Here is an 11,994-nt window from a genome sequence, read left to right as displayed (position 1 = left end):
GTCCAATCTCATGAGCTAGAAAGAAGTTACTGTGTTGACCTGAAGGGGAAAACATGTGATTGCAGAAGATGGCAATTAACATGTATACCATGTCATCATGCCATTGCTTGTTGCAGAACATACAGGAAAAACCCCGAAACCCTTGTGCACAGTTGTTACACTGTTGATACATACAACATAGCATATAGCTTCAACTCGGTTCCACTAAGAGGAAGAGTATTCTGGGAAAAAATCAGTGCACCAGTTGTGCATCCACCTCTCTTCACAAAGGTTATGGGTAGACCCAAGAAAAACAGAAGAAAAGCACCAGAGGAGAAGATGAAAAAAGGAGTAAAAGTATTTACCAAAGCTGGTGTGACAATCCATTGCTCTGTCTGTGGGAAAGCTGATCACAACAAGAGAGGCCACCTAAAATTTGTGCAAGATCAAGTGCAACAACAACAGGATGGAATTATCTAGGAAGATGAAGAATATGACATCCCAGAAATTATTCAGGTTGAACACATTTTATTGCACAACCCACCTTATTACACTACACACTTTATTACACAACACACTTAAGCACTACAAGGTTGCACAAGCAGACACAAGCTACACTCTACTTCTTCCCTGCCTTCTTGACCTTCCTGGACCATTTCTTCAGTGCCTTCCTCACCTTGCAAAGCACAATGGAAGCAGTAACTTCCTTTTCTATTGTTGGAGGAACAAGAGCATATTCCCCCAAGCACTTGACCCACGACTTGACCCTTCCAATACACTGGACAACATGGTGTACATGATGGGCCAAGAGGTATACAAATTAACTGGCATTGCAATTGCTCCAGTGAATAATTCATGACATTTAATAAATTAACTGTTAAATGGAAAATGCAGGCATCAAACAATGTACCACCTGCTAGAGTGCAACAACCACTACCAGAAAGTGATTTTGTGGTAGAAGCTAGAGAAAGCATCCCACTAGGAAGGCAAAAATTTAACTACTGCAACAAGAAGAGGAAGAGCAGCAACTGCAACAAGGGGAAGGGGTGCATCAACTCAGCAAGAAAGAGGAAGAGGAAGGGGAGAAATGCTGACACAGGAAGAGCAGCAACTGCAACAAGGGGAAGAGGAACAACAAGTGATCAACAAAGAGGAAGAGGAAGGGTAGATCTACATGTGCTAGCAGAAAAAGATCAGTTGAATCAAGCACAAGTGGAACTGCACACCAAGTTGCCAGAGGAAGCTCAAGAAGAGGCTATGCAACAGGCCCTGACAGTGTCTACTACATGTGTTTTGGTGATGGCAGGATTGACCTCAATGCATTTCTAGACTTGAATGAAGAAATCAGTGCAGATGACAATGCACATGAGATGCCTTTGAGTCAAAATGCACCATCCACAACTGACAACTAGCAGCACATGAGAATTCATCACTGAAGTTGTTTTCTGGTTATTTACTGAACAATGCATATGACATTGCTTGATTATGTACTGAATATTGCATGAGAAGTTGATGTGGTAGACATTACAATGATTGTTGATGCCATTTCAGTTGATTTTCCTAGTGTAATTGCAATGAACACATATTGAGTAAGCAACCAACCTCAAGGAAATTTTATTTCATCAAATAAACAGTACAAGTTGACTCAAAGAAAGCCCTTGTTCATCAAAGCAGAAACAAAATAGATGGCTACACAACTAGCTACAATTATGAGAAACAAGAACTCTCTCCTATCTCTACTTCTAAGCTCCTCCCTATGTTCTATCTGCATTGCTTTCTTTTCTGCCTTCCTCTTCCTTACTTCAACCTCTAATTCATTCAATCTCATTAAAATGAGCCTATTTTCTTCCTCAATGTCCCTCACATTCCAGCTTCTATGTTGCACATGGTTTACATCTTCTATTTTTTCCTACAAAACAACAAATTGCTCTACATTTTCAGAGAAAATAACCAATAATATGCAGGGGAGCAGCAAAACAGATGGATGCGGATGATTTCGAGAACATGGGAGCAATTACCAGCGTCCTTGTCCTTGTCGGCGTCCTCCTCCGCGATGACTGGTAGTACACGACGGAGGCCTCCTTCCACTCCTCGGTCCAGGTGCTTCCGCCACCGCCACCGCCGGCATCGACGACCGACCCCCCCTCCCCCGTCGACGCCATCGGCTCCGGTGACCTTGCAACGAACTCCCCCACTCCGCCTCCAAGCACACAGTCTCCCAACCTCTGCCACTACGCCGCCCAGCACTACATCGCCGTGGCCGTGCACCTCGCCGCTGCAGTCATCGTTGCCGTCTATGACCTAGGGTTGGGGACAAAATTGACTGGGAAAAGGAAATGGACGAAAACGTGGTGCAAAACATCCCCAGGAGGGTATTAGCGAAAACAGAAACGGTCACCGCACCAAAGGTTTGCCAGCGTGTCATCCACGTGTCATGCCCTCATTCGCCAGGACCAAACCATCACGCAATTTGAAAGTTGATACACCGCGGTCTCACGATTTGCAACTTATTGGACCAAAGTATCACATCTGCCACAAGATGGTGTACCGCAGGTGTAATTAGCTCTTAGATAAAAACTGATTTATTTTTCTAAGCACCTCCAATTGTACATTAACTTACTGACGCATCAGAGCCGATCTTACACGCACGCTGGGTGGACAGAGATCGTGTGCGCGCACCAACTAACTGGTGTTTATCTCACAACCCTTCCGGTTCCAAGACGTAATGCAGTCAGAGAGGGACGCAGGTTAATTTCTCACGAGTAAAACTTTTAAAAATTCAGCCCGTGCTAAGGCCCTAACTCACGCCGCAAACAGAGCCCCGAAGTAATCTTCAGCCAGTCCATTTCATGTCAATCTTGCTGAGGCCCTATAATTCACCACTAGTGCACGTCCCTGCCTAACACACGAACCATTACAAGTGCTTGCCTGCCACATCTCCGTCACGCTCCACCGTATATGGCTGCTGCACCTACATGCATGCACCACATGCAGGCAGGTTAATCGTTGCAATGCATCGCCAAAACGTGCATTATTACATCACAGAGTTGCACTTAAATTAGGTAGGCTGGCCACTATGTACCACTTGGATTTCAGAACGGAAAACACCAACATGATAGGAAGCGTGCCAGGGCCAAGTGCGTCTCCACTACAGAGGTTTTTCTTTTTGAAACAAGTCAAAAACGGCTTGTCATTTTCATTAAATAAGAAGGGAATAGTTTGGCCTGTTAAGTAGGGTGGAAAACTGGCATAAGACCGTAACACCCCTCGGTGACCTTCATGGAACACGACCGTCGTAAGGTTACACAACCACCCTGGCTATCCACACAAGTTACATGGAGAACCGAGGCGAAGGTCTTCGTGGAGGTTCCTTCCTAGGATCGCTGTCATCACACAACGGCGACTCCGTGAAGTCCACATTGGCCTATGCCAAGCAAATAATCCATCGTGAAGGGACATGCGGCTCTGATTCTGCTGACGATCTCCTGAGTGAAAAGCACAAGACCCACACCGAGGAAGCTCAGACATGTCGGTATAGACGCTGACTAACAAGCTCTTGCCACGACCAACACCCTCATTCTTCAACGTCGGCGTCGCTACCAGTCCGCCACCCAGAACTCCCGCATCGCCAGTTAGCCATTAACCGACCGCGATGTCCTGTGCGTCCAATCCACCAAGAGCCATTGAAGGGAGCAAGATCTTCAAGGCGGCGCCCCAAAGGAGGAAAGCGACGCGAGAGGGCGACACTCGTCGCCCAACCTAACGGGTCTAGGCTTTCACCTGAAGAGCATGTTCTGAGGTTGGAGAGGTCGAGGAACACTCTAGAGCAGTGCCTCCAACGAGAAATCGACGCCCATAAGCGCCACCGTTGCTGGCCGAACAATGCCAGGCAAACTTTCACTCGTAGCTTCCGAACAACCACCTCACGCAATTGGAACTAGCCGGCATGCGCCTTGACCGGATTGCACACCCCCGACGCGGCGACCCTGCCAATGACATGCCGAGGCCACCAAACATCTCATCGTCGGCAAGCACCATCAAACATGATCCGACCGCCAAGATTCGGTGGCCACCCAAGGCCGCGCAGCCAAGGCATGGGCCAACGCTCCAGCCCCAACCAGAGAGGCCATCCTTGGAGCTATAAGGTGGGGACGCCACTTCAAGTCAGACGAGTAGCTAAGCTTGTCGTCGCTGCACCAAGGAAGCTCGGGACAATGTTGTCGGTCCCGAAGCCACGCCACAGGACGAACTAGCCGGACCACCGTAGATCTCCCGTCGTCAAGAGGGGGGCCGAGCCCACCATGCCCCGTCGGGGTTGCGCCGCCGTCATCCGCTACCAAGAGTTAACCCGCAACATTATCCAGCAATGGCGGCGAGGGTGAGGGGGGAGGAAGAGGAGGAGGGTAGCACTACCTCTGTTCCAATGAATAAGAAATGAAGAACTGAATAACACTTACAGTATTTTTGAAAAATCAAACTATATAAAATTTGACAAAGTTTTTACAAAAGAAATTAATAGGAAGCGTGCCAGTGCCAAGTGCGGCTCCACTATCAGAAGCTCGGCACTCCTAAACAAAGTAGACGTTTAGTCAGCTGCTTAATTAGCGTGCATGCATGCACGCGTGCCGTAAAAGTGCTCACAATCACAGTGAAATAGCATACGCAGATATTCAGAACGTAAACTGTGGCCTTGTGGATAGGCTACATATTGCATGGTGACGGCACATCGCCGAGCCGCCCATTTACCCAAGGACGACTAGTCAAACCGGATATTCAAAATTATAGTGTCACAGCGCCACTCATCACTCCGTAAACCGTCTATATAAGCATTGCAATAAGCAAGGAAAGATCGGACAAGCACGCACATACAAACATCGATCAAGAGACACCATCATCCATCATATCAGAGATCGATGGAGTCTCGCAGCGATCACAGTGCTAGCAGCCGCTTGCTGGCCGGAGTCGTGGTGCTGCTGTGCATGTGCACCGCGGCGAGTGGGCTGAGCTGCGACTTCTACGACGACAGCTGCCCCGACCTGGACAGCATCGTCCAGGCGCGCGTGTCCGCCGCCATGAAGGCGGAGGCCAGGATGGGTGCCTCGCTGCTCAGGCTCCACTTCCACGACTGCTTCGTCAACGTACGTAGCACACGCTTAATTCGTAATCTGAATGTACTCTGAATGTCATGTGACTATTCTGAAATCAAAATGGCTTTATCGTGCGTGTGTGCAGGGCTGCGACGGGTCGATCCTGCTGGACGGTCCCAACAGCGAGAAGCTGGCGCTGCCGAACCTCAACTCGGTGAGGGGGTACGAGGTCATCGACGCCATCAAGGCCGACCTCGAGAAGGCCTGCCCAGGGGTCGTCTCCTGCGCCGACGTCGTCGCCTACGCGGCTAAATACGGCGTGCTCCTTGTACGTTCCTTCGTCTCTCCCTCACTTGAATTCAGCACAAGATACAATCGAGCTAAGGCAGCATCGAGCTACCTGTTAGATCATGTATTCAAGCATGACACTTACAATGCCAAATTTTCTTGACATGTTGATGTTCAGAGTGGAGGACCTGACTACGACGTCCGTCTGGGAAGAAAGGACGGTCTGGTGGCGAACCAGAGCGGAGCCAACAACAACCTGCCTTCGCCGTTCGACTCCATCAGCGTCATCACGCAGAGGTTCAAGGACGTCGGCCTGAACACGAAGGACGTGGTCGTGCTGTCAGGCGCCCACACGATCGGGCGATCCCGGTGCGTGCTCTTCAGCAGCCGGCTGGCCAACTTCTCGGCGACCAACTCGGTGGACCCGACGCTGGACTCGTCACTGGCCTCCAGCCTGCAGCAGCTCTGCCGCGGCGGCGACGGCAACCAGACCGCCGCGCTCGACGCCGGCTCCGCCGACGCCTTCGACAACCACTACTACCAGAACCTGCTCGCCAGGAAGGGCCTCCTCTCCTCCGACCAGGGCCTCTTCTCCAGCCCCGACGGCGTCAACGCCACCAAGGCCCTCGTGCAGGCGTACAGCACCAACAGCCAGCGTTTCCTCTGCGACTTTGGCGACTCCATGATCAAGATGGGCAACATACCCCCGCTCAACGCCTCCGCCGGCCAGATCCGCAAGAAGTGCAGCGCCGTCAACTGATCATGTGTGCATGCAGGCTGCTGCTGCTGCGCCATGGCCACTGCGTCCAGCTACAGATATTCTGCTTCTGCGTGCACCCGGCCGGCCTGTTCACGTCGCACTATATATCAACAATCATATGTATCGTGCGTTTGGGTGTGTGTGCGTTCGTGTGAGATTGTCATCTCGTGTTGTCTGCTGTTTAGTTCAGTTTCGTTTGGTTCGTCTTCGCTCTTCAAGCTAGCTAGGGGCCTAGGATGCAAGTTGCTCGTCCTCTGAACCTGCAGTTCCATCGTGTACGTGTCAATTGACGGATGAGTGGTACCTATCAGGGCTCAGCGACATATATAGAGCGCAGAATTAATAAAAGAATCTGTAGCTCTGCCGCTGTGGTTTGATCAGTAGGTATGTTCAGCTGAAGTCTAGAACAAGCAAGTAAAATTGAATGCACAAACGGCTCCTTAATGTGCAAGGACTTTCAGGTATTGCATTTCTGTGACGCTTTGCAGCTGGATGTTCGACTGTTTCTGGGAAGGATGCGTTCTCTATAACTAGAAAGTTAAGTACGTGCTAAGACAATTCGAATGGAGTACAATCTAATTCAAAATAGGAACTTTTCGAATACGCGTGACACTGATCGCACGATGTGGTCAAAAGAGAGTGGACTTTTAGAGCAGGTGCTCAGTGCGCGCACCCGTATCCGTACCTTCTATATTGCATCAAGATTCGTGCTAGCTTTTTTTCTCCCTCTCAAACAACTTCTCATTTTTGTATCTTTCACACCAAACAATTTTTTAACTTGAAATTTTGCATATCACTTAAACATAACAGCTAGAATTTGGAAAAAATATTTTGGATTTTTTATGTGATTACCTATATATATATTTCAAGATTTTTTGAATTTTAAAATAATTTTAAATTTTAAATTGCAAAAAAATTCCAAACTGTTTTTCCCCTATTATATTTGTTATTTTTGAGTGACTTGAAGAAAAATCAAATCAAAATAGTTTATAATTTACGAGATATAAAAAAGAAAAAATCAAAAAGTGGAAAGGTGCTACTGAAGATTTCCCGTGGTCGAAATCATAGGCATCAACCGACATTTCTGTACTGTGGCGAGTGCGATCTCTTGCTCTGGCTGGGGAGCAAATTAAGACCCTGCAACCGTTACCATCTTGTTGCTGAATTTGACAAGCAGTTGGAGAAATGGAGTGCTTCGAGGTTCAGCTTGCGGAGATTAACTGAGAGGTCTCTTCATCTTGTTGGCGACTATCTGATAGACTGAGTGTCAGTTCCGATCTGATCAGAATACTATATGAGATCATGAGAAAAAGAAGTCTATTGTCTCTGATGTACTAGAAATCATTGCCTGCCTCATTTTCTCTTGAGTTGGATTCATCGCTTCGTCCACACTGAACAAATTCTCACCGAAGTTCTTTCTGAAGAGGAATTTTCAGTACTTGCGTGTAGTGTAGATCCAAGTGCAGACCAACCATATCCAGGGCCAGTGTAAATGCACAATCATGCATGGTAGGCACCGGACTAGCACAAACTTAAGACTGTGTGTGTGTGTACTGTTTCAGTTTGTTGGCACCGTATTATTGCTGGTTTGAGAAAATAAGAATTACACGCGCCGATAGATAGGAAACCGGGCATGCTGCATGCATGTAAACTTTGTAAAGCGCCTTTGTCCTCATACCTGCATGCATGAACTGCCATCTGAAAGGGACATGGTGACGGATTCCCCTGGACATCAGATGATTGAGCCATTCTTCAGATTCAAGCAAAGGGCCTCTCGTGATCGCCAGGGCTAGCTATAAAGCTTGCTCCTGAGACTGAGACCGTGAACCACCGAGCCACATGCACACATAGCACAGACTGCGCGTCCTGCACCTGCAACTGCAAACACGTACAACGTACGTGTGCGCGCACTCCTCCATTATACCAAGTGAAGAAGAGATGGTCTGCGGCGTTTACCACGGCAGCGCTCGCGCCGTCCTCCTGGCCGTCGCCGTCGCGCTCGTCGTCGGCGTCGGCGGCGGCGCGGCCCAGCAGCAGCAGCTGAGCGAGAAGTTCTACGAGGGCTCATGCCCGCAGGTGCACAGGGTGGTGCGGCGGGTGCTGAAGGCGGCGCACCGTGCCGACGCGCGCATCTACGCCAGCCTCACCCGCCTCCACTTCCACGACTGCTTCGTGCAGGGCTGCGACGGCTCCATCCTGCTGGACAACAGCTCCAGCGTCGTGTCGGAGAAGTATGCGAGGCCCAACAACAACTCGGCGCGCGGGTTCGAGGTGGTGGACGATGTCAAGGCGGCTCTCGAGAAGGCCTGCCCCGGCGTCGTCTCCTGCGCCGACATCCTCGCCATCGCCGCCAAGGTCTCCGTCGAGCTGGTATGTCTCTCTATGTCTCTATAGGCTCTAGCTACTGGCAACCGACGTATATATTTTTTCTTTTATTTTCAAGCATTTGTCAAGTCCCATAATTGGGCCTTGTTCAAAAGGGAACCTCATTTGAATTTGACTAGGCGCACATGTTTTGGCTAACGACAATGTACTGCTGGCAAGGTGCTAGATAAAAGTCACGGTAGCTGTAGCCTACATAATATACTACTGTACCTTTGTTCTCATTTAATCGCCGCGGTGCTACAAGTGAGCATTGCTTTCTCTATCCACAACTGTGCATCGATTAATTACGATCGGAGGGAGTAGTACATACTACTATGTCCGAGGCAGTAGCAATAGTACTCCCTCTTTGCCATAATGTACTTCATAATTCATACTAAGATGTTTTGAAAAATACTTGATCAAGTTCGTTGAGGAAATTATCTATATCTACAATACTAAATGTATACCATATAAAATATACATCACAATGAATTTAATACTATTGATTATTTGATGTTCTAGATGTTGATATGTTTTCTACATACCTGATCAAACTTAACACCTGTTTAACTTTGCAAAACACTTATATGCACTATCTATATCTTGGTAAGGAGGTAGTATTTGAGAACCGTCGGCTCAAAATAATTGAGCTACACACGATGGCTATCGATTGCATTATTGAGCTACACACCAGCTAGCATAGCAAAACCGAAAAAGACAGAACCTAGTACGAGGTGTGGGGGCGGGATATCAAATCACATCACACCAAACCTTTCATTTCGTGCCGCTCTTTTATCCAACACACTGTCACACATGACAAAAGGACGTCTCATGGATCGCACATCGTGTTTGTTTGTTCGCTTTTGCACGCAGTCCGGAGGCCCACGGTGGCGCGTCCCGCTCGGCCGGCGCGACGGCACCACGGCCAACATCACCGGGGCCAACAGCCTCCTCCCGAGCCCCCGCAACAACCTCACCATCCTCCAGCGCAAGTTCGCCGCCGTCGGCCTCGACGACACCGACCTCGTCGCCCTCTCAGGTAAACGACAACCCACACCTCATCATCGTCTGCAAGCTCTTGATCATGCCGTGATTCTGACGCTCGTTGCTTCGTGGATCGCAGGCGCGCACACGTTCGGGCGCGCGCAGTGCCAGTTCGTGACGGACCGGCTCTACAACTTCAGCAAGACGGGCAAGCCGGACCCGACGCTGGACGGAGGCTACCGGGCGCTGCTGGCGGCGAGCTGCCCGCGGCGGGGCGGGAACAAGACGGCGCTCAACGACCTCGACCCGGCCACGCCCGACGCCTTCGACAAGAGCTACTTCGCGAACCTCGAGGCCAACCGCGGGTTCCTCCGCTCCGACCAGGAGCTCTTCTCGGCGCCCGGCGCGCCCACGGCGGCCATCGTCGACCGCTTCGCCAGCAGCGAGAAGGCCTTCTTCAGGAGCTTCGCTGCGTCCATGATCAAGATGGGGAACGTCAAGGTGCTGACGGGCGGCCAGGGGGAGGTTCGGAAGAACTGCAGGATGATCAACGGAAGCTAAAAAACGGGGAGGCATGATCAGATTGTAAATGTGATCACGCATTTTTTTTTTAATTATTCCATCTAGGGATGCGCTCAACCTTGTACGTTCTTTAAACACTTTATTTAATTTACATGAATCTGTTCGTGATTTATGCACACCATTATCCATGCCCAATTTCTATTAGATGCCAGGGCACCACGTTGTCTTTCAGAGTGCTCCCCTCTCCCTATCATTGGATGTCCATCGTACGGCTGGCTCAAGGAATAACAGGACAGATGCTAACAGGCCTTTCGTCACGAATCTCCCTTTCCCTTGGTCTCTCGTCCGCTCCTTTCTTATCCCCTCCCCACAAACTACTCCTCCACAACCAGGCCCCATCGAGAGGATCCCGACGCCGGCGGAGGAGAGACGAGAGGCGTGGTGGTGCGGATCAAACAACATCGCGCTCCGGAGGCGAAGGGCGTCGGTCATGGTGGTTGGGGAGATTGGAATCCAAGGGCTCTGGCGCTCCCATGGCAATGGGGCGGCGGCCATGGAGTTGGTGGCGGCTCGCGGGTGTGGGGCGAGGCGGAAGGGCAGGTCCTCCGCGCTCTCGAGGCTAAGGGCAGCGCGGCTGACGCTCATCTCCACCACGAGTTGAAGGCCTCGTCGCCATGGCACGCCGCCGGGAAGGACCTTGCCCCCATCGTGCTCTCTCACATGTTCTAGCGCGCCGCCGGGCAACGCCGCCGGAAAGGGCCTCGCCCCACCGACCGCCGCCGGGCCTACCAACGGATCCAGTCCTCTTCCCCTGGCTCCCCTAGTTCTATATCTAGAAACATCAAAGCATGTAACAAAAATTATGTTTCTTCCAGTTCTGGTTGCAATTTTTTTGATGCTGGATGTATTTTTCGACTACTTTTTACATCCACGATCTTGAAATAATAGTTTCCCCTAAGATCTGGATGTATAATAATAGGTCTCCCATATTTCTGGATGTAATTTCTTTATTTTTTCTACATCTGCTGCTATTTTTTACATTCTCGATTGGAATCAAAAACACTGCGGATTTTCTGGGATGTAATTTTGTGTAGTTAAACTTCAATCTTTTACATGCCAATACTTGTTCTAAACTTGAGGCAGAAAAGTAGCAGATGACACATGCGTTTTTTGGCGTGAATTTGAGACAGATGTATTTATTTTACACGATTGTTCTTTGTAAATTTTTCTCAACAGAGCTGCGAAATGAGACGCTCTGATTTTGCAGATCCCATGTTTTTTGTGCAGCGACCATCCCGAACGGAAAGAAGACGTGTGGGATTAGAACTTTCTACTTTTAGACTGTGAGGGATGTCCGGACTAATTTATTTCTATTTTTGGGTGGGGCACTCCCTAAGACTAACTGGTGCTACGGCACTATGTAGTAAGGTCCTTATCCATGTTCGCCGGTCAGAAAAGTTTTATTAGTACAATATAAGGCTGGTGCCAATGCACCACACCACTATAGCCTGCCACGTGCAGTTTTTTTCCTCACTCTCACCCCACTCTCACCCCACGGTGCCAGTGCACGGGCTATAGTGCCAGCTCTCACTTCTCTCTCCTCCACATCAGCTTTTCTCTCTCCTCGACATCAGCATTTCTTTTTCAGATTACAACATTAAAAATAATGCAAGGAAATTATTTTATTGAACTAAAATTGTTACCGATTACATCATAAAAAAATACATAAAAATTTGAAAAGATTACATAAAAATTTGAAAAAATTACATAATCTAGGCATTAGCCCACACATGCTCAATCAAATCATGCTGGAGCTGTGTATACATCGGTGAGTCCCTCATTTCGTTGTCCATCTGAATCCTGGCTGCTAGGCTTGGTGGTGCATGGTTGTGTATCGCAGGGCCGACATTGGAATCAATTGTCTCATAGATGTTCTCCAAATTTGTACCACGCTCATCGTTGATGATCATGTTATGCAGAATGACACATGCACGCATGATCAACCCAAGA

General features: G+C 49.1%; 2 protein-coding genes across 3 annotated transcripts; both read left to right on the top strand.

Annotated features, from left to right (window-relative positions):
• Nucleotides 1-4,814: 4,814 nt before the first annotated feature.
• LOC127296276 (peroxidase N) lies at nucleotides 4,815-6,475 on the top strand. Its single transcript, XM_051326315.2, has 3 exons — nucleotides 4,815-5,117; nucleotides 5,212-5,394; nucleotides 5,533-6,475. Exons 1-3 carry the CDS (start codon nucleotides 4,893-4,895, stop codon nucleotides 6,112-6,114), a joined length of 990 nt encoding a protein of 329 aa, XP_051182275.1. The 5' UTR covers nucleotides 4,815-4,892; the 3' UTR covers nucleotides 6,115-6,475.
• Nucleotides 6,476-7,924: 1,449 nt separating this feature from the next.
• LOC127296277 (peroxidase A2) lies at nucleotides 7,925-10,160 on the top strand. 2 transcript variants are annotated; one of them, XM_051326317.2, is made up of 3 exons: nucleotides 7,927-8,484; nucleotides 9,352-9,517; nucleotides 9,602-10,160. In XM_051326317.2, exons 1-3 carry the CDS (start codon nucleotides 8,053-8,055, stop codon nucleotides 10,021-10,023), a joined length of 1,020 nt encoding a protein of 339 aa, XP_051182277.1. In that variant the 5' UTR covers nucleotides 7,927-8,052; the 3' UTR covers nucleotides 10,024-10,160. The 2 variants fall into 2 exon arrangements, with proteins under 2 accessions (XP_051182276.1, XP_051182277.1); XM_051326316.2 differs by having other exon boundaries at nucleotides 7,925-8,484; nucleotides 9,352-10,160.
• Nucleotides 10,161-11,994: the final 1,834 nt, after the last annotated feature.

Source organism: Lolium perenne, chromosome 4 (assembly GCF_019359855.2).
Source record: "Lolium perenne isolate Kyuss_39 chromosome 4, Kyuss_2.0, whole genome shotgun sequence".
NCBI classification, from domain to species: domain Eukaryota; kingdom Viridiplantae; phylum Streptophyta; class Magnoliopsida; order Poales; family Poaceae; genus Lolium; species Lolium perenne.
The sequence above is the reverse complement of the archived record's forward strand: the minus strand, read 5'-3'. Positions and strand labels throughout refer to the sequence as shown.